This window comes from Triturus cristatus, chromosome 4_2 (assembly GCF_964204655.1).
Source record: "Triturus cristatus chromosome 4_2, aTriCri1.1, whole genome shotgun sequence".
NCBI lineage: Eukaryota > Metazoa > Chordata > Amphibia > Caudata > Salamandridae > Triturus > Triturus cristatus.
The window spans coordinates 481,160,741-481,186,254 of NC_140586.1; the positions used below are offsets into that span (position 1 = coordinate 481,160,741).

General features: G+C 43.1%; 1 protein-coding gene across 5 annotated transcripts in view; it reads left to right on the plus strand.

The window, feature by feature from the left end:
- USP33 (ubiquitin specific peptidase 33) overlaps positions 1 to 25,514 on the plus strand; it is a 407,644-nt gene that overhangs the window by 241,490 nt on the left and 140,640 nt on the right. For all 5 annotated transcript variants that reach the window (XM_085602029.1, XM_085602031.1, XM_085602030.1 and 2 more), the window contains one exon: positions 8,672 to 8,798. In XM_085602029.1, coding sequence (XP_085458155.1) covers positions 8,672 to 8,798 — 127 coding nt within the window. The remainder of the gene's footprint in view (positions 1 to 8,671; positions 8,799 to 25,514) is intronic.

The following is a 25,514-nucleotide window of genomic DNA, read 5'->3' on the forward strand; positions in this document are numbered from 1 at the left end:
CCTGCTGTGGGTTCCGCCGGACTGGTCCCCAGCCAACTGAACTGAGTTCCATTAAAAGGAACGGGGCACCGGACGCCTTAACACACCTCTACACCCAGATGCCCCTGAGCCTCCTGAGGTAACCTGTTGGTGTGGCCTTGAACCATGCCACATACTCACCTTAAGTCCCGAAGATTGGTACTGTAAGTCGCTGACAAGTGCCCAAATACATGTTTTCCGCAGATGGTATAACATTACCGCTCGGAAATGTGAAAACTGTAAACATTCATATCTCGAAAAGTACTTGCGTGATTCCGATGATTTTGGTATCTAAATTCATATTAAAAGAAGTGTCATTTTTATAAATTGATGTCGGATTTCTTTAGAGTGTGTGTCTCACGTACTGCCTTTGTGTGTACAATAATTGCTTAGCACTACCCTCTGATATGCCCAACTGCTTGCCCACACTACCACAAAAGAGAGCATTTGGGGTGCATTTGTGCCTCTGTGAACTAGTTGGGGTTTGCCTGGACTCTTTACATAGTGTACCTCTTTTTGGTCCTCTATAGAAAGAGCCAGCTTCCTATAGCTACTACCCTGCACTCCCCTAAACGCCCTTAAATTCTGTATTTAGGTGGCCCCCTGACTCCAAAACTCAGATTCGACTGAGTAAAGAAGGAGGACAAAGAAGAGTCAAAGAACGCAAGAGCTGAGCACTAGCTCTGGACTTGGTGCTATACCATACCTGCTCCTGTCCTGACAATTGCAAAGACCCAGCTCATCCTGTAGCAGTGCATCCTCCCAAAGCCTTGGAGGGCTGTTAGCACTTCACCAACCAGCCAGCATCTCCCTTGAAGTTGAGGAGTCACTTGCCTGCAGGCACTGATCGCACAGTGCGGATCTTCGATCTTCTGACCACCAGATACACCAACGTAGCAGTAGCCAAGAGAAGGTCACCGAGTGTCCAGGAGGTCAGGCCCATCGATCCATCCAGTCATCGAGATAATGATCCACCCCAGAGGTCACTGCATTGATACCTGGGGTGCCAGAGCTTGTTGCAGGCACTAAGGCTTGTTTGTGTTCAGTCCACCACCGCCAAAACACAGGTCCAGGGACTTCGACAGAGGCCAGCTCCATGCCAGAAGTTGTCTTGCTGTATTCTGTCTTGCTGTTCTGCAGGTGCGCGGAGAACTGAGTGCCTCAAACTCGCTGACCCGCCTCAAAAAACACCTATGAACCTGAGGCCCCTAGCCCGTGTCCATTGAAACGGAATGTGTCTCTGTGGTCCTGAGACCCTCAAAAAGTCTGGTGGCTCAGTGGACTAATGTATCCACTGCAGGGGCCAGTGTTCGACCTCAAGGTCACAGGTTCAAATCCCTGTGGGTCCACTCAGCCTTTCATCCATCTGAGGTCGATAAAATGAGTACCATTGAGTTGGGTAACCATAAACATCTGTTATTCAGCGCCAAGATACCCTGTTGGGGTGAACGTGCGCTTTACCAATACACATGTTAGGTGGGCCCCACTTTGGGTTCTGCCGGATTGTTCCCCCCCAGTCCCCACTTGCAGCCTTTCTTTGCAGTTACTGTTCCCCATTGACTTCAACAAGTAGCGTTCAAGGCTACCACCACAAAAAGCAGCTCTGCACCTAAACACCCCAGGGCTGGTAAACTTGAACTGTTGGTGCTTCCTCGGACCTTGGCCCCTAAATACCTTACGTCCCAAAGAACATTCCTGTAAGTCATTTGCAAGTGACCCTGTGCATTGTATGTTTCTCCCATAGGATAAAATTACTGCGTTTGAGGCTCATGGCCCAAATCGGACAGCTTGCTTTTCTCTGTGTCTGAAAATCGCTAACACAAAAAGTACTTACCTGATTCTGAATATCTTGCTGTCTAAACATATATAAAAATCTATCACTGTCTCAGTGAGTGCAACGAATGCCTAACACTCCCTTCTGATAAGCCTACGGGTGCTTGACTACACTAACACAAATAGAGCACCATGAGATAGTTCGAGCAAGACCCTGTACAATAGTAAGGGATAGCTGAACTCGCCACACACTGCACCTCATTTTAGTACACTATATAGAGAGCCAGCTTTGTACAAAGAGGTCTTCTCTCAAGAAACACAAAAGTGTCATAGGAGAGAGATGACCTTTTCTTTCTCATGACCATTCAGACCTTTGTGTCATATGCAGACGCTGATCTTACTCTTCTTCAGAGTCCATTGTGATATTGGAAAATATGAAGCCAGAATTCGCAACCCTTACCAGCTGTCCCTGCCTAGGTAGGATGATGGGTATTTCCAGGATGGCCCCTTTGCCCTCCAACTGCTCCTATAGTGACACCACTCTGCTTTCTGCCACGGCCTTGATGCCGTTTCCAAAGAATGGAGGAAGCCCATGCCTTCCAGGGTCCTTAACCCCATGAACCCATCACTGCCTTTAACTTTGTCCCCTGAGCCGATTTCTACACTGCTCCCAACATTGAAGCTCCAGGTCATTATCTGGCAAACAAAAATGTCCTTTTTTTCCCCCTCTAAAGAAAGAACTTCTTGAAGAGCACCTACTGTGTTCCAAAGATTCATCAGAATTGAGAAACTTTTCGGATCAGATTGCTATGCTCTTGCTAATGCCTGACATACACCGACAGTGATATTTTGGGCGTTGAAATCCCATAACCTGTTATAATACCAATGCTGAGCTTCATCTGGTCTTACGAAATGCTGGTGGCCTCGACTTCTCTCCAGAAGGTGCATCCATTACTCCCCTGGTCTATTTTCAGAAGCAGTCTCTTCGTTCACTTCAGTGGTGCAAACAAAGCAGAGACATTGTAGTTGAACTTGCCCCTACTGAGTTGAAGCCTGAAATACTGTAGCCACTCTCTGCAGTCTCAGACCCTCTTCTGCAATTTAATGAGGTCCTCTGGGAACCAGTGTTTGCTGCCTTGAAGAAACTGTACTCGGCTCTGGCAGTCCACATGCACATTTAACTATGACACAGGCCTGCATTTTCTGATCCGATGTTCTTATTGATGCATCCTTTTCCAGAGAGCACGGTGGTCTCTCTTCCACTAAAATGACCCCCAACGCCTCTCATATGCCCCTCCAAAGTGAAACGCTAAGAGACTTATCTTTCTGATTAATATTTCTAATTGTGATTCCTCAAACTAGAATATCCCTCTTGCGCATGACTGTGTATCTGGAGAGTCTTCGCAGCAGTTCTCCATTATCCGCTAGATAATCAGTTAAAAAAATATTCACAGTGTGCTAGGGAATGTTGTCCCCTCCCAAAATGACAGGATTCATGCTGTGTGATGCAGAAGTCGTCATGAACTTGCACAAGGTTGCCTTTTGTGTCATCATATGATGAGTGCGTCCTCATGCATCCTAAGGGGATTAGACACAGAGAGGAGATGTTTAGTACCGAACACAAGAAGTGGTTGCATTTGGGTACATCTCACTTCAAGTTGTGGGCCTAGTCTCTGTCCTGAACATGAGACCACTACTGTGACTGCTCCACTTCTAACTCAAAGTTCTCTGATCAGTGGAGTCAAAGTCCAGCTGCAGGCATAAAAAAATCGAAGCAAGAAACGACTCCACCTCTCCACTCCAACTCCAAAGTGAAGACACAAGGGTATCAAGATGTTAGTAGCATTCTATTGAGGGCGCTGGTCACAGAGCTCATCCCTCAGTTAATATTGAGTGCCTGTGTTTCCCAGGCCATCATCAACCTCTGCAATTTTTCTGTGTGCTTCCAACTCCTCCTTTTGTATGTTCAGGTCCCGCGGAACCGCAGAGGCCCCCAGTCAGGTTTTTGGTGATCTGTCCCTCCCCGGTGCGTTCTACAGCTATGTTGGACACATTACTGACCTCCACTGCAGCCCCTAGGTCCACACTGATTTCTGCGAACCTGACACCAGTGCCTACACCTCTTGTGACCTTAAATGACCCAGACCCAACACCCATGTCGTATTCTGAACAGATGTCCGCTTGAGCTCGTCTGATGTTGCAGTATGAGATTTTAAAAGCATAACCTGTTATTATGGACCCTGACTCAAACCCTGTGCCTCTACTACGCCACTGCTTTCAGGATAGGCTTCATTATCTTTTTGGCTCGTATTCTGACCCTGCCAGAGCAGCCTACAACCAACAATGATGAGGATAATGGAGGGGAGGATAACTTGTTCCCCCTCATTACAATGATGATGCTAGATACATTTATTTACCAAACGTCAGGGGGCTTGATAACTCCCCTTAGACGGAGCTTGATTTGCCACATGGTCCACCAAAATAAGAAAGCGCCTCTTTGGCAGTGGTGTTTCAAAGGGCAGCTGAAGTGCTGGAATTGCAGTTCCCGTCCAATGATATTAAGATATATGTTTTTACTGAAATACTACAGTCAGGTCTGGTAACATCCGAACCTTGCTCCCTTTTTAATGATACAATCCAAGGTACTCTTGCGGCTAACTCATCAAAACTATGTTCTTGCCTACCTGTGAACAGGCAGGTCTTTTATCTTCATACCTCCTTTTCTTCAACCACACCAGGTGGCACATGCAAACCCTGCTGTGCAACTTCAAATCCCAGAGGCCCAACATCAGGACCACCTTGCTGACACCCTCCAGGTCTCGGAGACAACTACTCGAAGTCTGCAGTGGTGGCTGACCAATCGTACCTTGTCCTGCAGCAAGCCTCTTTTTTTTTTCCCCAGCTAAAGTTAACGGTAGTGACGGGCGCAGCACTACTGGGTTAGAAATGTCACCCGAGGGAGGATGAGATCCTTGATCTGCAATGGAGGGTGAACTCCACATTAACCTACTGGAGCCACCGGCCATTTGTCTGGCCCTGAAATCTTTGCTGTCCTCCATCAAGAGGAGGCTGGTGCAGGTTCTTAGGAACACCACCGCTGTCATGGTACAGCGACAAGCAGGGTGGAGTGGCGTCCTCGGCCCTATGACTGGAGGTTTTTCGATTCTGATGTTGACTAGAGTGCCAGGGCATCTTTCTGATCCTGGTCTTGCTGACAACCTCCCTGAATGCCTGAGTGGAAGAATTGAGTAGGTCATGAGCGGCATCTGCATCCCAAGGTGGTCCGGGCATCTTTTACCAGTGGGTAGAACCTGGTTTGATGTTTTTGTCACAGCCGAGAACGGTCAATGTCAAGGACTTTGCACATTAGAGTTTCTGCAAGAATACTCTTTAGAAAGCAAGTTCTAGCCTATGTCAACTGTTTCACGTTCTGAAGCAGATCAAAAATGACCAGGCCCAAGTCATCCTAGAGTCTCCGGATTGGGTTAGGGAAGTGTGATAACCAGAGCTTCTGAGCATAAGCATCTGTCCTCCAATCATGCTGCTGCTTCGGGAGGACCTTAAGTTCCTGCCGCAGGGCAGAGTCCTCCATGCGAACTTGCACAACTTACACCTCCGTGCGTAGATATTGTGCAGTGGAAGTTAACTGTCTTTTACCTGCCTGCCGTGGTAGATGTCATCCTCGCCGCTAGATGCTCCTTCAAAAAACTCAATCTGCGGTGACTGCAGGGACAGGTTTGTATACTGATGTGGTACCTGGAACACTGACCCCATTCAGTCGAATCTGTAGAAGATGCTTTTGTTTGTTTAGTCTTTATCCTGGCACTGTAAAGGTTATTTGTCCTCCCTTTGGGGTTTACTACATTTGCCGAACCAGTCTTTCTCGTTTTAATCCACCATTTTCATGCAGCCGTTTAATGAAGGTTTGACACATGTCACCCCGCACCACACCCCCCTCACCCCTTGTACGAGGAGGAGAGGGTCCATAAGTTGAATCCCAAAAGGTCTTTAAGCTTTTACATAGGTAATACCAAGGACCATTGAGTAAACAATTAACTTTTACTGTGTTTGTGTGGAGCAAACAAAGGGATGGCTGTGCAGAAGAGGACCTTGTTGAGGTTTATAGACCTCTGTATTAAGATATGCTACTCACTGGTCAAGAAGCCACCCCCAGAAAGTCTTTAAGAGCCCGTTCCACCGGGCCTAACGCCACTACAATTGCGGGTGCCTGTCCTTCACATCTGTGCATACGTACATGAAGCACTGCTACCAGATCTAGCTTACATAATGCTTATCCTGCTTAGTTCTGCAAGACTTTTTTGTCTGCATCCATGATTACCTGGACATCTCAAAGTAAGCCATGAAGTGTGACTTGCATTGTATTGAATGTTGGCTTCATCCATGGTTCCAGCTGTGACCCTGCACTTCTGTATTCGGATGTGCTCCATAGGCTGCTTGGGAGATGTCCAATTGTCCCAAATGGACAAGCCTTTTGACAGCAACCGGCACTCTGAAGGGCAAGCTATCTCCTCCATGAAGCGATTCAGAAGCAGATGCGCCACAGCACTCTCGCTAAGGCCTGCCTCCCTGGGAAAGCAGTTTAATCTGCATTACCAAAATGTTCCGGGCTATTCTAGGGCACAATAGTCCTAAGAACCACGACCTTTGTAGCTGATCTCCCCCAACAGATGTATTGGTTCTTTTTTGGTATTGGTGGATTTAAGGAACGTCTGCACCAGCAGCTACTCCAGTCCCTGCCATCTTCTGCTGGCTCTGTTGCATCGAAATCTCTTAAGCCCTTCCCATCCACCACCAGCTTCTGTTGGGGAATAGTCTCCCTTTTGTTCATCAGTTGAAGATGATTATAGCAGATCTCTGGGTGATCGAGCTCATCCGCAAGGGCTAAACCTTGCTCTTCCCTTCTCCCCCTCCAGATCTCTCTTCTTCCACCACGATGTACTAGCCAGAACATGCCTTGATCTTGGAGGTGGATGCACTTGTTCTTCTATTGAAGTGCTGCCCTTGTAAGAAAGGGGGAACAGATTTTACTGCCTTTCCTTCTTGTTCCCCAAAAAGGATTGAGGTGTAAAACCCGTCCTGGACCGTTGCCTCTTAAATTTGTTCATTTGGCAGGACAAGTTTAAATTGTTGCTCCTAAGCAAGGTTCTTTTTTTACCTCAATTCAGGAGATTAGTTGATCTCCCTAGACCTCCAGGACACCCTCTCACCCCTGTTAGCTGACCTTGGGGTCTCAACACTATTAGTTAGCAGTAGAACATTTGATTGGACACATGCACTGCAGGATTCCTTGTGATACTCACTGCACATCTTCAGTGCACCATAGCCCTTTTGCCCATCCCTACACAGTGGTTGACCTTCATATAAGCGTTGCTGGACATGAACTTCTTCTCAGGATTGCAGGTTTTTTGGGTAAATGAATTGGGTGAGTCTGACTGAACACTAATCTCATTTCTGGAGTTCCTACCTCTTTCAGGCCTGCATCCTGCTGGTGCCACATACCAGGTAATGTGGATGATGGCCCTTCAGTGGTTCCTGATGAAACAGTGGAACCAGTACCATTGTGGCTTGGATACAGATTTACAGTTCGGGTTGCACTGGGGATGTGCCCCTTCAGTCATTTTGTGGATTATCCCTTTAGTCCTCCACAGTCACAGGCTAGTGTGGTTACGGACACCTTCTCATTGTGTGCCAGACTCACCTGGGCAACAACACTGTTTTGTGGCCTTTGGTTTGTTTGTAGGTCATCCTCACATACACCTTGGGGAGAGTCATTCGAGTGCTGGTGGACAACGACTGCTGTTAAGTTTATCAACAGACAGGATGTTTTGTGATCTTGGGCCCAGGCAATATCTCTCTGGCAGTTGGTTATGCAGGGGGATGTCATCCTAGTGGTGCCCCACCTCACAGACACCCTAAGGGTGAGGTCAGATGTTTTAAATAGACTCTCCTTGTATGACCGACCTTGAGTCGCTGCTCAGTTTAATGCCATACGCTATGTTTGAATGTTTCCTAGCGGGGTGCAGGGGTAGAAACACCTTAATATTCAGTTGGTCTCGGCTGACTGTTTCATCTCCAGGCGATCACAGAGAACTAATGAATATACACAAGTTGATGATCACCTGGAAATGAAAAATAGAGGCTTCCAGGAGTGCAGATTTCAAGATCTGCAAGACATGACTGAAAATGTCCTGTTGCATCAATTTTAAAGGGCTTTTTATTTTTCTGTCCATTTAAAAGGTGTAAAATAACATTTTGGCAGCTTGACTCTTGCTGGGCAATGGCACAACTTCGCTGGGAGCACATAGACATCATCAACCTTAAGTTGAATGCATGAAACAAAGCAACTTTGTGCACCACTTCTCTGTGTGATTCCAGATTCAGCACAAGTGAGTCATATCCATATACATCAGTTGGCCCTGAAGTGCAAACATTCTTGGTGAGTTTGTAGTTTTGCACAGTTTTGCCATTCACACTTGTGAATAAGCTCATCAAGCTTGCACAACTACAATTATTTGGTTAGCCCTGTAAATTTCTGTTGCAAGTCTGAGGGACAGTTTGCTTCTGATTTTGCATTCTTGATGTCAGAGTAATTATGTTTGCCTTTGATGCACTCTATGTATTCTTTTGATCTGGAGTTAAAGTATTTGTGGTGGTAAACAAATGTTTTTTTAAATGGTATTGCGGTTGTGCGAAAGCAAATTGCTGTTCTTTGATATAAATGTTATGCTTTGATTCAGTATACAAATTCTTTCATTTCTAGGAGTTATTGTCATACGCAATATGTCCAACCCACCTTTTCCATTGTTAATTAGGTCATTGCTAGCTGTGCCTCAAACTTGACCTGTTTTATTAATTTTAGGTGGGCATTACATAGCTTATTGCCGAAACAATATAAATAATCTGTGGTACGAGTTTGATGATCAGAGTGTCACAGAGGTGCCGGAATCAGTTGTACAGAATGCAGAAGCCTATGTTCTTTTTTACAAGTAAGTACAACAATAGAAATGTATATGTAAACCAAGATGAACCATTATTTCCTTTCATTGTCTTTTGGATACAGCTCATAGAGGTGCTCTGATTTTAGTGATGGGTTCCAATTTTCAACTGATTTCGATATCCAGCACCCTACTGAAAGTTGTCTCCAATGATTTTTTTCTTCTAGTGTGGACTTATTTTTATACACATCTCTACTCCTCGACAACTGCCATATGACACATACCCACACTCAACAATTTAATAGTTTGGCTGTGAACCATCATATTTTCAGTAATAGGTCCTTATTTCATTCTGGTGGCTAATTAATAGCTTTACCTATCTGCAGGAACCTATATGGAAGTGTCATTTATGAGCATGATCCCATGAAACAGCCTACTTTTAGGAGGCAACATTTTCTCTCTGCTTTTTAAAGAAAGCTCAGTTTGAATTGCAGCTCACCCTATAAAAATAATTTGGCTAAAAAAAATCACTTTGAATTCCCTCTCCAAAAAGAAAGCAGGAAATTGTGCATCAGTTATCACTTAATAGTTTTAGAATGTTGACGCTTCTCCTTTAATGAATCCAGGAGCTTCACAGTCCTACATTAAGAGGAACTTTTTTTCCCTTCGCAAATCACTGCTGTTTAAGAGTCATGTTTACACTCAGAAATACTTTTTGGAAGGGTTATTGTGTATCACTTGTGTCTACCATTTGATTTATACAGGGGTTGAGAATTAATTATCCTTTTACAGATTAGGATCTTTCCAAAGCTGCCCTGTAAAACAGCATGCTGGCTGTTTTCAGTAAGCTTTCATACTGTGTATAAATGAAATCTTGAAAAGTTAAACACACAATTTGTGTGATTTATCTTTCAGACCCTCACTGTATTCTGAAGTGCGCTTTGTGTTAACATTTCCCATATGCGATGTAGAAAGATGAGATTGAGTTAGCGTGATGGATACGCAGGATCATGTGGGGAAGCTAGATGTCCAAGAGATGGAAATCTTTTGTCTCAATATTTAATTGGACAAACTTAGGCACCTTGAGGGTTCCATCTAAAAAAACGTGCTAACACCATCATTCCCACACCAATTTAGTGTTGAGGTATTTGATTTGTAGAGCCTTGCAGGCAAACTGTTCCTGTGAATGACATAGTTTGGTGGCAACCCTAGCTTTTCCCCTGAGAGCCTTGATATTGAAGCATCATCCTGTTACCTTGAGGTCAGCACCCCACATCCGGATCAGCAAACCTTGGCGAACACAGAGCTAAGATGGAGGAAAAAGAATCATACAGCCAGAATCATGACCTAGGGAATCTCCAGCAGAGGCTCACGTACCCTGCCACTTCATCCACCGGAATATGACCCTCTACCTGCACCTCTTGCAGCATAGACAGAGCTTATCAATGTAGACGTTATATTAGGGCGTTGTTAGCCCACTGCTGGTCACCCCCAGTAAAAAGCACCCTTAGCCTTATAATGCTCATCATGGATTTTGGTTGCAGATTCCATACTAAAGTACATATATTTCAAAATTATTAAAATACTCCAAATCACTGTGAAAGCTGGGCCATGCAGAGAGCTTTGAACTGGTGACCACAGCATCTGTGGTCTTTTACCGATTGAGGAGCCATGAGATTATTGTATTCAGGAAGCTTCTCACAAGACATCCCCGTCATTCTCTTGCTTTGCTCCGTCTTTCTAATGAACAGTCATCACACGCTGCTCTGATGAAGGTAGTAGTAAACACTAACTTAACTGTTCCTACCACCTCCTACAAAATTAATTTGAATCTCACAAGACTTCTTTAGGAGAAATTCCCCATTTCAGCAATGCAATCTATGAACTCAAACTGTAGCCGACTCTCTTGCTGCAAAATTCAGGCATTTTACCTTTTCAATTTTAATTTTGAATCCCAAGTCATTTAGGTATAGCCTTCTAGCGTTTGAGTCATATCTATTTCCCCTTTCTTTGAACCATCATGCAATCTTGCACCATTAGTCATTATACGTTGTTTGTGAGATTGCATGAGAACTCAGTCTAAATAGTGGCAACATCAACAAATAAGCTTAAAGATACCAGTATCTGAGAAATAGGAATGAAAAAAGATCCTGGATACAGGAAGTCATTGTGCGTGACCACAGCGCTACATCGAGTAGATGTCCAGAATGACCGAAATATTTAAAATCGTCTGATGTTTTTCACACTTTTCCACCAGAGACAACCAGTCAAACCAGGAAGTCATTTATGAAATTACTTGGTTGCTGCCAACTCCTTGTGGTACTAGCCAATATTAAGTATCCCTAAATTAGCTTCACAATATGTATTTATGTGTGTGTGATGCAAACAAATCAGATATTTTGGGAAAAACTGAAACTATCCTAAAGCCTATTGAAATGGAATATCCTTACATTTTTCAATTTTTTATGTGTTCCTGCTCATCTTATTGGCCACTCTTAATTGTAATGTCTATGGTTGTTTGCTACACAGTCTTTTATTAAAATATTCTACACAAACTCACTAATGCTGACACCTTTAGTCAAAATTATATTAGTTGAAAGCAATAACTTTCTGTTCTACTGCCCAAAGCAAAAGCCAGTTTTATATGTGCTGCATATATGAAACAAAGTGGCAAATGCTAGATTCGTTGGAACTTGGTAATGTGCATATGTTGAATAACAGAAGTTCCTCCAGGTTTGTAAATTATTTACTAACACATATAACAGCATTGATGTCTTTATCCATAGAGCGTGAGATTTGGATTATTCTGTTTATCGGAAACCGTTGTTACTCTCCTATCTTGAACTATAAAATAATTTGCAGGTGTTACACGGTGAATAAGGGGAGAGCGCAGCATGAAAAATGTGCTCAAACAATACTAAACGTCAACTCCATAATAGTGATTACATCTAGAGGCTCAGTAATTCCGTAATGGTGGGTCAATATAGGCTACACTAGTCCATGGTTCAATGAGTGACTGATTAGTGGTGTCCGGATGACATGGCCAGTCTTCATTTTTTGTCTTGGAATCAAAGGGCCTTCCCTGGTGTAAAACCCGTCGCATATTCTGCCTTGTTGGAGCAGTCATTTTGGATAGTCTCTTTCTTTTATTCTGGTTACTAGAATCTCTGAATCGGGAAACTATAAAGCCTGTTTCCAATCTGCAATTTCTTCTTTCATGTAAAGAAACTGACCAAAGTGTAAGTTGTTTCATAACCCTCTAACCTCTTGAATCACTTCAGGTGCCAGATTGAATCCAGAAACTGTGCGATAGCTCTCCTATACTGGCAGCTGGGGCCATTGACTCCACCTTGGCTCCAGAAGCCACCCAGGACATGATGTTGCAGAATCGTACAAAGCGTCACCTCAGCGCACTAACGTCAGTTCCTTTTTTTTTCTCTTTCTCAAACACCTTTTGACATGAATTCTCCTAGGAAAGTCTTTTATATTTTTGCAGTGTTAAATAGGAAGAGCTGTCTCCTGTAAAGTAGTCGTGCTTTAAGCAAAGCCACTCTTCACTCTCAGACCTGCACAACGTTTGCTTATTGTGCCTGGATCCTAGGCATGACTCCAAGTCTTGCGAGAAGTGTGGCACCATGCATGCCAAGTCCATCAAAAAGCAGGAGGCTAAATTCTCAAGGAGGATTTCTTTTAGGGCTTGGAAGAGGCAAAGCAAGAGTCCTTTGCCTTCTTGATATTGTTCCTGCTTCTGGGGTAGCTCGTAGGTGACTGGTTTGTTCAACCACACAGACACCGACTTCGGAGCCAGACATGGTGGACATATCTGTGATGGATTTGGGGCCAGCTCCGGACATGGAGTTTTCTAATCTGGTGCCTCATTATCCAGCTCCTTGTTGTGACCCACACATGTTGCTGCCTTCTTCCAGGTGATGTTGGCCTTCTTTTGAAGTAACTGTACCCTGGTCCCTTCTGATGCACCCAGGGGATCTTTGAACCACAACAGAGCAACAAGTGACCGCTCCAATTCCGGTGCTAAGCCCAGATGAAGGGCACAGAAGTTATTGAAGAAGGCTCTTTTAAATTCTTTTGTGTCCTAGCAAGTATTTGTCAGGCTTCAAGAACCGATTGGTCCTGATTGAAACCCTATTCAGGTGCTGAAAATGGTCTGTTAGAATGACTGACAGCAGTGAGACGGGCCGTTCCCCACCCCAGTCCCCCTCATGGCACAGATGATGGCAACTGCTTGGCTCTGCAGAAAAATGGCTTTGGCACCTCTCTGATGGTGGTTCTGTACTGCTCTCTGGAGCCTCCCACTAAGGAAGTTGTTTTGTTCAGGATAGCACTGCACAAAGCTGGAGAGGTCCTCAAGCTACTGTTGCCTGTGGAAGAGGAAAAAGCCAACTTGCTTTCATATATTTTACAGTCTGCCTCTTCAATGGGGTCGAACTGTTCTCGACTTCATTGTGGCAATGATGGACACCATTTTAGTGGCATGACACAAGTCAGCTTCTGCCCTGGTGGTGAGCCTGGCACCTGGGGACCCAATTTTTCTGATGAATAATCCTACCTGCAGATGTCTTACTTGTAGAACAATCCCTTTGTGTCAGACTGGATCTGGATAACTTTAAAGCTGTGATGCCGCCAGTAGGGGATGCTGAACTCAGTCGGTTGCGGAAGTGGCGTCAGGCGACGTCTCCGAGTCAGGTTACGTTTATTTTATGATTTGGAATTCGAGGAGGCCCACATAAAACAAGGAAATATAAGGGTACACACACAGCAAGTTAAAATAGAGTCTCAAAATCGGATGCCCCCTTAGGCTCCATCAACTACATTCAATACTAATGTAAAAAAATGTTTAAGTATAAAAGTTAAAAACATGAATGCAAAACCTTTCATTTAAAGAGATGAACAAAAAATATATGGCGACAGTAGTCATACGCGCAGAGAAATTTAGGGACGGGGTCTCAGCCATTTATCACGATATAACAAGAAGGCAGGACATATGAAGAAGATATATTTCAAAACCTGGCTTCCATATTTAAAAAAGTGATTTGTATTTGTCTTGCAAAATACACTGAGACCAGAATGAAATAGGATCTCAAAACCGGTTCCCCCTGTATCACCATCCTTTTCAATCCGTACAAATACAACAGCAGTTAAAAAAAGTAAAAAATATAAATTCAAAACACTTCATTTGGAGGTTTGAGCATTGAATGCATACCCTCAGCAGTCAAGGTAATAGAAAATCTTTTCAAAAGGGGTCTCTTTCACCTACGACAATATAGCAGCAAGGCAGGGCATACAAATAAAACAGGGTTCAAATCCTGGCTCCCATTTTGACAAAAGTGACATGCTTGATGTGCCATATCATTTAGATATTAAACCATTCAACCGAACAATATTTAGGCAAATTAGCGCCCAGAGGTGTCTAACCCAATTGGCCATATTCCATGTCAAGTATTGCTGCGGTTTATTTAAAATAAGAGAGTTCATTGCTGCTTTAAGATTTACCTTTTGCCAATAAAAGTCAAGATCCAAACGGAAACTTAACTTAAGAAAGACCTGCTTACAAAAGGGATTTAAGTAGTACCAGCGGCAGGGTTGAAACCATTCTTAAGTTGAAATCAGATTGCCCTCATGCATATTCAAGATTCCTAAAAAATTTAGCTTTGTCTCTTTTCATTTAAAATATCTCTTTATACATTAGGGTGTTGCAGAGAGTTACAGTCACTATTCATGAGGCAATTACTCCATCACACGACTTTTACCAAATCCTGTACTTCCTAACTTTTTAATCCACGTTCTGAACCTAAAGCAGCAGTGAGAGCTGATGTATTGACTGATAGCAAACTCCCTAACATTTGTCTATCGGCCTTATCTAAAAAGTCCCATTTTGCCACATCAATTAATGCAACAGCGTAGAGTAGGACAGGCTGAATTTTGACTCGATACACTGACAGTAGATTAGAAAACTCCCTCCAAGCACCACCCACCCCACTGCCCCCACCCCGGCTTGTGATTGTGCCTTACAAACGCTATTGGATATATGCTCCGAATCGTTTAATGTACTACACATCATGTTACCTAGGAAGATATAAGATTTAACGGTTTCCAGTTTTTGTCTACTAAGAATAATTAGAAAGCGTACCCAATCTTTTACCCAGAAAGCATAACATCTTACTCTTGGAGGAGTTACATTTCAAAACGTGACTTCTAGCATACTGCTTTAGTGCACTTAAACGACGATCTAGTCCTCTAGGGGTTAAGTCAAGGATCACAATGTCATCAGCACATAATAGGCAAGTTGCTGGGCAACCCCGATACTGGGTGGAAAACCCGCACTTTTGGATAGGCAGCTAAGGAGATCTGATTTGTAAAGGGAAAAGAGTAATGGAGCAAGCAGACACCCTTACTTCAGGCTATATTTATGGGGATAACTGTAGATAGTCCCCGATCCCCACCTACCAGTATCTGGCACCATGTAGAGAAATGAAGAGCAATAATTAGATGCAGTAGAATACTAGGCATTCTAAGATTGGATAATTTTATTTATCGCCTTATCAAAATGAGCGAAAAAATCAATAAAATCAGCATATACAGATCAGCTCCTGAAATACCCATATTTTTCAGTAATGAGTTGCAAAGCTGAAATATTTTCTGCAGTGCTTTTTTCTAAAACCCAATTGTTCTAACGGTATAATCATATTATCCTCAACCCAAGAGTTAAGGTGCACTAATAGGCATCCAGTAAAGACCTTGCCCACAGCATTTAGCAATACAGTTTGTCGGCAATTAATGGGTAGATTACAATTGCCCTTCTTGAATAAAGGAACAATAACACTTCCAGTCCAGGAAGAAGGAACAGCAGAGTTGGTTTACTCTAATCGAAGATTGGAAGCAGAATGATTGGCCAAAGTAATGTTTCCCTTTTTATAACCGAGATCACGATTTTGTCCTGGCCCATTGTGCCAGAGGACCCCATCGCACTACTCAAAGTCACAATCTCAACTCCAGGAGGGAGGACCATAGTCAGCCAATCCTCAGCATCAATAGGGAGATCTTCAACACAAAAAGCAGCCCTGGGATTATCCTTGTATAGTTCCCGAATAAAACTGCCCATTATTTTCTCACTGATGGACTTTGGGCAGGAACTCACTCTTGACCCACAAAAATTGGCAATGATTTCCCAGAATTTTCTTGCATCTTTCTTAAATGCGGCTTCTCTTAAGTCGGTCCATTTGTGGTCCCAATGTTGTTTTATTAAACCAGTCTTTAGGGGGTGTCTTCTCTTAAGCAAAGATATTAATCTGAGTTTTCCTTTTCGGAAGGAGACATATCATTTAATTAAGGAGAGGAGCTGCCAGCACTGAGATTTGTGAGGTGCTTTGGAGAAAGTCTGTGGATCAGTAAGAGTACTCTTGCTTCATAAGTGATAACATGCATCCTCTTTCCAGAGGCCTATATAGTTCACTGTCCTTTCTAATATCTCTTTTAAGTTAAAAATCCTACGAGGGATCCATTGGGTTCTCCCTGTGTTCTTATTAAACTGGGACTTAGTACCATCAAATCTCCTTGATCCCACTAAAGATATACAAACTTTAAAGAAAAATGGTAATGCTTAGTGATGAATAAGCTGGGTTTTTATAACTTTCAAATCAGATATACCTATAAGCAGTATACGAAGCAATAAGGTAATCGATTATAGACAAAACCTGTGAGAATTTATGGCTAAACTGAGCATGAGTGTCATGGGAAAATCTACCGTTTAGGAATACAAGTCTTTCTTCCTTAGAAGACTACGGAGAAATTGTCCTTGAAAGCGAATTGGGGGAATAAAAAGTGCTTAAACTATTTCGACGCCAGCGAACAGGCTAATAGAATGGTTAGAGACTTTACAGTTTAAGTCTCCAGTTAAAACATCATTAAGATCATCTTTCTGAGTGAGCCATAAATGCATTTAGAAAGGAAAAGAGATCATTTAGGACGTTCCTCCAGTAGACATGCCACTCATGGGAACAAGCACTGGCCGCAGTTCTGTGCCTTACAGTTTTCACTACAAGTTGATCTGGGAAATTAAGTCTGTCTGAGGTGGGTCTTCCATCTCCACCACGCCTTTCCTTCCATTCCTTTGATTCGTGAGGAAGCTGCACCAAAAAGATGTGCAGATCTTGATTGTGCTGGACTGGCCATGTAGCGTGTGATTCTCAGATCTGCTCCGCTGTTTGTGCTCTCCTCTTATGCTTTTGCTCAGACAGGACTCCTGGTGCAGTTGGAGGGGTAGGTTTGGCATTGAAGACTCCAAGTGTCCATCTTCATGGCTGAAGATTGAGCAAGGCATTCAGAGTTAATCAGTTAATTCGATCATGTTTCTAAGGTGGTGGATGTGATTTTGTCCACTTGTTGCCACTCTCCCAACTCTGTTTATTCTCCGTGTCTGGCTTATTTTGTTTCTTGGTGCACCAAAGTGGGCGTTGACTGGTGCGTTGCATTTTATGCTTTCCTTTGCCCGGCAAGGTTTTGCTATGAACTCTGTCAAGGGCTATTTGTCTGTGGTTTTGGGCATACTGAATTTACCAAATGAGTCATCCATTTTTTTGTTGTCTCCTTTAGTTATGGATTTTCTGCAGGGGCTGACCCATTCATCCCCCACCCCCTTCTCCATTTGCCTCAGTGAGACATTAACGTGGTGCTCACTTTCTTAATGGGTTCACCCTTTAAGCCTATGCACCATAATCCTTTGCACCTGCTTCTTTTAAAGACTGTGTTCTTATTTGCCTTTAATTCAGCTTGGCGTATAGGCAAGCTTTGTCTGTTTATCCACCTTTCACCATCATTTTTCTGAATAAACATTCTTAGGAGTAAGGCTTCTGTCTTGCTGAAGGCAGTCAGAGGTGGAGAGACTGTACTTACTGGGTTCGCTCAGGGCCCTCAGTTTTTAGATTGACTGGACCCACAAGTACCGGATTGCTAAACAGATTTTCCTTGGCTATGCTGGATCCAAGAAAGACAAGGTCATTAATGAAGCAGAACATTTCCCACTGGATCATGTGGTGTATAAAAATCTGCTATGTTCTTGCCACAAAATGGTCTCCTGTGGGCATCACTAGAGTGAAGTCTACTTATTTAGGGTTGCTCCTGGCTGTTTTTGTCCTGAATATCTGCAGGACTACAATGTGCGTTTATTTAATGACATTTTGACCTTAGTGGCTTTCATAGTTCTGCTTGCACCTTTCACTGCAGGATAGATATTGCAATATTTCTTGGTCCATTCTTGCACCTGGAGAGCTTCAAGAGTAAGGAATCTGCAGATAAGAGTATGCAGGTAAGTAACATGTTCTTTACTCTCAAAGTCATCCAAAAATATGTTAGCCAGAATAAGCTCAAAGTTTGCGCCCACTGCTGTTATTTCAATTTGATAGCTGTACTCCCCTAGAAAGCATAAATAGTTTTTGAGTAAAGAAATTCACTAGTTTAACAAAATATGTAGGCATTAGCACAGGTAAGGATTGAGTGTCCAGTATCTTTTGTATGTTGGCCATAGCACTATCCTGCAGGTTACTAAAGTGTTGGGATGTCAAAAGTCATCAGTAATTCTTGGTCTTCATTAAAGTTCAGATCTTTTTTATTTGTGGTGAGATCTGTGCTATCCCATGCATAAAATGGTGTGGTTTACACAAAAGGTTTGATGACCTTCTCTATATCTTAACAGAATATTCCAGAAGAGAATAACAATACGTCACAGCTGTGTCCTGGCGTTTTCTGAGTTGTGTTTTTTTTCTTATCTTGATAAGGATATAACCTACATGATTTTTACTATATACGAAAACATATCCATTCTTAAGTAGCCGGCATCTAAGATCTACACCTGTTGAATAGGTTTTCATGGTTACTTTTTAGGATGCCAGGGGGAACTGGAGTAATGATTGTCACACCCAGGTGGCATCTGATTTCTAGATTGTGATCAGTTGGGTTCAGAATAACTATGCCACCCATTTGTCTGCCATATATGTAGAAAACAATGGTCCTGAGCAGACACTAAATTTTACATAAAATTAAATATAGACCACAATGGGTTACTATACACATCCAATGTCCAGCCGGACAGGGGATTTTTATTTTTCAGATACTAAAGGATATGGTCAAGGATAATGAAAACACTACATTTATCGTGGGGCACAATCCTGCACCGTACAGCATGCGGAACGTGCGGGGGGAAAAAAGGGAATAACAATGCAGACAGTTTAGGACAAACAACAGTTACAGGCAAAGACTGAGAGCCGTTGCAACTTGCAGGCATAAATGAAGTTGTAGCAAGTTTGACAAAATAGAGACCACAACGAGTAAGCACAATGGATATTTGTGGCACTATTTTTAAAAAGTCGACGTTTCGATCCCAAGCTCATTGATTAACGGGATCATCTTCAGGACTAAATTTATAACATTTGCCTGGTTTTTAACGCCTGTCAGAGTAAAGAAAACAAAGAAAATAGCTTGTGTGAACAAGGGAAAACTTAGAACATATTAAGATTACTCGAAAGTTATAGCATGTCAGAAGGTCAAGGTTATCAATTGTGCACATGGAGTTGTGGTTAAAACGACCGTGCTCGGGCCTATTCCGGTCAAGTGAGTGGGGATTTGTTTGTGAGTGTGCTATGGCAAGCAGGATTTAATAAGTGACATTCAATGGGGGAATGATGAATGACTGGAGGTGTTTGGAAGTTTAAGGCATCGGCGGGCTACCTAGTTTCTACGTAAAATTGGTTTAAAAACTAGAACCACGTGAGTTATTAAAGGTGTGTGAATGTGCATTCCGATCGTGAGCGGCATGGGGGACAGTCGTATTTATTAAAAAATAAGAACCGGTATTGGGAGGACGTGAAGTTATGAGAAACACGTAACCGGGGGTGTTAACCATTACGGAATGGCGCGTGACTCAGTGAGAAAAGGAAGTGTAACATGTATGCTTACCCCAATTGAGGACATAGGGGTATCACATATGGCAGGTCAGAGTGGAAACTGACAATGAAGAACAGCGTTGTTGCTTTTGGTTTGGTCGCTGTGAAAAAAGTTACATTGCGGTTGGATTTGGTGTGTCATAATCGATGTGGGGTTGGGATGTAAATGAGTCTAGGGCACATACCTTGCAGTTAAGGTTTCTATCAAACTTAGTGGGCGCTGGAGCGTGCTGCTCCTTGCCTGGATCGGCTGTTGGGTAGTTAGACTGTGGTGCAGATGGGCCACATTTCAATGCGCCAAGGTATTGCTTCAATATACTAATATGTTACAGTCCAAGCTTGAAGGAATTGAAAATAAGGGGAGGTTTTAGTCAAAGGCTGCCTAAGTGAGGAAAATTCTTAAAACAGTCAATTACATCGGGGTGAGGGGTTGTCTTACCTGTGGAGAGATACAGCAATGGAGATCTCTGTCCTCAGCAACAATGTGCTGTGTAGTAACCGGCTCAATGGCAGGCACTGGGCGCTGGTGCTTAGTGCTCTCATTTAAATAGAGCGGGAAACCACTGAAGGACCTCAGAGGGGTGCCAAAAGGGAGGAAGGACTATGGATGGGTGATAGCTGTGTGTAACAGCGGTGGCCATCTTGGGTGAGTGAAAAACCAAGTGCGGTTAGTGTGAAGTGCAATGCAAGGGCGTGCGTAAGTGTCAATGTGTGACAAAAAAGGAGTAATTTACGCATTAACTTATTACAGTTATTTACAGAACATGCTTGGGATAATGGCCTGCACAATTGGAAGTAAAATTTGAACATGTACTGACGAATGTGGTATATACAGTTGAAAGTCACAGTTTGTGGCATATACAGGTACAAGTCAAGGTTAAGGATTTTCTCAAGAGATCAGCCAGAACAACCAATTAAAATCCAAGGTGTTGCAGTATGGTATTAGTCAATTCATAAGAGGGTAGTCCAGTCCTCATTCCTATTCAGGCCATTTTTGATTGTATCAAAAAGGATTATTGCTTTTAGTTCTTCACGGTTTAACAAATGGGTCATGTTGCCTCCTCTCTGTGGCAATTTGAGTACCTTCAGAATCGTCCAGCGGATGTCATCTTCGTTGTGTTTGGCATCCGTGAAATGTTCCACCAGTGGTGCGTTGGGTGTGTTACACCTGATACGACTTCTGTGCTGTCCAATTCTTGTCTTTACTTTTTGTGTAGTCTGGCCAATGTACAGTTTCATGCAAGGACAATGTATTAAATAGATAACATTGCAGGTATTGCAATTAGAGAAGGCATTCGAATTAACTGTAATGTTATTGGCAGTGAAACTTTTGCCTTCAATAGTAAAATTACAAACATTACAACCACCACATTTGAAATGTCCTAGGATAGGAGAAAGACCCCAAAAAGAATCAAGTGTTACATGGGGGACAGTGGTGGGAAGAGCTGCTCTTACCAAGTGATCTTTCAAATTTCTGCTTTACAGAAAGCGAATAGCGGTCTTTCAATGCTAAGACTACCTGCATTAATGACTGGCCAGTGCTGAATTATAGACTTTCTTATTTGGTTGGATACTGGTGAAAAGGTAGTGACGCAGGCTATTCTTTCCAGTTCACGTTTCGGTTTGGGAGTCAGAAGTACATCACGAGGGCAGTACCATGCCCTTTTGGATGCATTTTTTACTATCCTCTTGGGGTAACCACGATCTTTCAGTTTAGATGAGAGAGTGGCTGCCTCTCTGAAGTAGTCTGCTTTGGAAGAGCAGTTGCGCCTGATTCTCAGAAATTGAGAATATGGAAGTGAATCCCTCAGGGCCCTAGGGTGGTTACTTCCGTAACTGAGCAGCGTGTTCCGCTCAGTGGGTTTTCTGTACAGGCGTGTGAGCAATTCGCCTTCAGAGTGGAAGATTGTCAGGTCAAGAAAGGCAATGGCAGATTTATCAGTGGAGATCGTAAACGATAGGCCTGAGCAGTTGTTATTTAACCAATGAAGGAATTGTTGTAGTGCACTGATATCATGTCTCCAAATGATAAAAATGTCGTCAATATATCTTCGCCATAGGCAAATGCCTGGGAGGAATGGATTTGTGTCAGTGAGAATGGAACCTATCTCCAATTGGTCCATGAACAGAATCGCTAAGTTGGGGGCAAAAATTGCGCCCATAGAAGTCCCTTTGATTTGTTGGTAATACAGGTTATCAAAAGTAAAAATTTCTTGTCAAACAGATTTCTAACAGTTGTAAAATGAATAGTGTTGGAACAGTATGGGGGCGGGGGCGGGAGTCAAGTGTTTTTTGTATTACCAATAGAGCCGCTGTCTGGGGAATGTTGGTATACAGGGACTCTACGTCCATGGTGCATAGTGTATCTGATGTGGGGTCGAATGGATGGTGTTCGATAAGGTTTATCATAGCCATGCTATCTCTCACATAGCAGGCAGTGACAGGTACAAATTCTTTGATGAAGAAATCTACGTAAGAACCAAGAGGCTCAAGGATTGAGCCGCAGGCTGACACAATTGGGCGTCCAGGAGGGTTGGTAGAATTTTTGTGGACTTTGGGAAGGGTATAGATGACCGGTGTGCGTGGTGATTTCACATTTAAGAAAATGAATTCTTTTTTGCTTAAAAAGCCCTGACTGACAGCTTCAGTTGTAAGTTTCAAGATAAGGGCCTGAATTTCCTTGGTAGGGTTGACTATTACCCCTTTCCGTCCCCCATCTACATTTTCACCCACTGCTAGTATGTTACCAGTGGAGATTCTGGACGCCCAATTGTGTCAGCCTGCAGCTCAATCCTTGAGCCTCTTGGTTCTTATGTAGATTTCTTCATCAAAGAATTTGTACCTGTCACTGCCTGCTATGTGAGAGATAGCATGGCTATGATAAACCTTATCGAACACCATCCATTCGACCCCACATCAGATACACTATGCACCATGGACTTAGAGTCCCTGTATACCAACATTCCCCAGACAGCGGCTCTATTGGTAATACAAAAAACACTTGACTCCCGCCCCCGCCCCCATACTGTTCCAACACTATTCATTTTACAACTGTTAGAAATCTGTTTGACAAGAAATTTTTTCACTTTTGATAACCTGTATTACCAACAAATCAAAGGGACTTCTATGGGCGCAATTTTTGCCCCCAACTTACCGATTCTGTTCATGGACCAATTGGAGATAGGTTCCATTCTCACTGACACAAATCCATTCCTCCCAGGCATTTGCCTATGGCGAAGATATATTGACGACATTTTTATCATTTGGAGACATGATATCAGTGCACTACAACAATTCCTTCATTGGTTAAATAACAACTGCTCAGGCCTATCGTTTACGATCTCCACTGATAAATCTGCCATTGCCTTTCTTGACCTGACAATCTTCCACTCTGAAGGCGAATTGCTCACACGCCTGTACAGAAAACCCACTGAGCGGAACACGCTGCTCAGTTACGGAAGTAACCACCCTAGGGCCCTGAGGGATTCACTTCCATATTCTCAATTTCTGAGAATCAGGCGCAACTGCTCTTCCAAAGCAGACTACTTCAGAGAGGCAGCCACTCTCTCATCTAAACTGAAAGATCGTGGTTACCCCAAGAGGATAGTAAAAAATGCATCCAAAAGGGCATGGTACTGCCCTCGTGATGTACTTCTGACTCCCAAACCGAAACGTGAACTGGAAAGAATAGCCTGCGTCACTACCTTTTCACCAGTATCCAACCAAATAAGAAAGTCTATAATTCAGCACTGGCCAGTCATTAATGCAGGTAGTCTTAGCATTGAAAGACCGCTATTCGCTTTCTGTAAAGCAGAAATTTGAAAGATCACTTGGTAAGAGCAGCTCTTCCCACCACTGTCCCCCATGTAACACTTGATTCTTTTTGGGGTCTTTCTCCTATCCTAGGACATTTCAAATGTGGTGGTTGTAATGTTTGTAATTTTACTATTGAAGGCAAAAGTTTCACTGCCAATAACATTACAGTTAATTCGAATGCCTTCTCTAATTGCAATACCTGCAATGTTATCTATTTAATACATTGTCCTTGCATGAAACTGTACATTGGCCAGACTACACAAAAAGTAAAGACAAGAATTGGACAGCACAGAAGTCGTATCAGGTGTAACACACCCAACGCACCACTGGTGGAACATTTCACGGATGCCAAACACAACGAAGATGACATCCGCTGGACGATTCTGAAGGTACTCAAATTGCCACAGAGAGGAGGCAACATGACCCATTTGTTAAACCGTGAAGAACTAAAAGCAATAATCCTTTTTGATACAATCAAAAATGGCCTGAATAGGAATGAGGACTGGACTACCCTCTTATGAATTGACTAATACCATACTGCAACACCTTGGATTTTAATTGGTTGTTCTGGCTGATCTCTTGAGAAAATCCTTAACCTTGACTTGTACCTGTATATGCCACAAACTGTGACTTTCAACTGTATATACCACATTCGTCAGTACATGTTCAAATTTTACTTCCAATTGTGCAGGCCATTATCCCAAGCATGTTCTGTAAATAACTGTAATAAGTTAATGCGTAAATTACTCCTTTTTTGTCACACATTGACACTTACGCACGCCCTTGCATTGCACTTCACACTAACCGCACTTGGTTTTTCACTCACCCAAGATGGCCACCGCTGTTACACACAGCTATCACCCATCCATAGTCCTTCCTCCCTTTTGGCACCCCTCTGAGGTCCTTCAGTGGTTTCCCGCTCTATTTAAATGAGAGCACTAAGCACCAGCGCCCAGTGCCTGCCATTGAGCCGGTTACTACACAGCACATTGTTGCTGAGGACAGAGATCTCCATTGCTGTATCTCTCCACAGGTAAGACAACCCCTCACCCCGATGTAATTGACTGTTTTAAGAATTTTCCTCACTTAGGCAGCCTTTGACTAAAACCTCCCCTTATTTTCAATTCCTTCAAGCTTGGACTGTAACATATTAGTATATTGAAGCAATACCTTGGCGCATTGAAATGTGGCCCATCTGCACCACAGTCTAACTACCCAACAGCCGATCCAGGCAAGGAGCAGCACGCTCCAGCGCCCACTAAGTTTGATAGAAACCTTAACTGCAAGGTATGTGCCCTAGACTCATTTACATCCCAACCCCACATCGATTATGACACACCAAATCCAACCGCAATGTAACTTTTTTCACAGCGACCAAACCAAAAGCAACAACGCTGTTCTTCATTGTCAGTTTCCACTCTGACCTGCCATATGTGATACCCCTATGTCCTCAATTGGGGTAAGCATACATGTTACACTTCCTTTTCTCACTGAGTCACGCGCCATTCCGTAATGGTTAACACCCCCGGTTACGTGTTTCTCATAACTTCACGTCCTCCCAATACCGGTTCTTATTTTTTAATAAATACGACTGTCCCCCATGCCGCTCACGATCGGAATGCACATTCACACACCTTTAATAACTCACGTGGTTCTAGTTTTTAAACCAATTTTACGTAGAAACTAGGTAGCCCGCCGATGCCTTAAACTTCCAAACACCTCCAGTCATTCATCATTCCCCCATTGAATGTCACTTATTAAATCCTGCTTGCCATAGCACACTCACAAACAAATCCCCACTCACTTGACCGGAATAGGCCCGAGCACGGTCGTTTTAACCACAACTCCATGTGCACAATTGATAACCTTGACCTTCTGACATGCTATAACTTTCGAGTAATCTTAATATGTTCTAAGTTTTCCCTTGTTCACACAAGCTATTTTCTTTGTTTTCTTTACTCTGACAGGCGTTAAAAACCAGGCAAATGTTATAAAT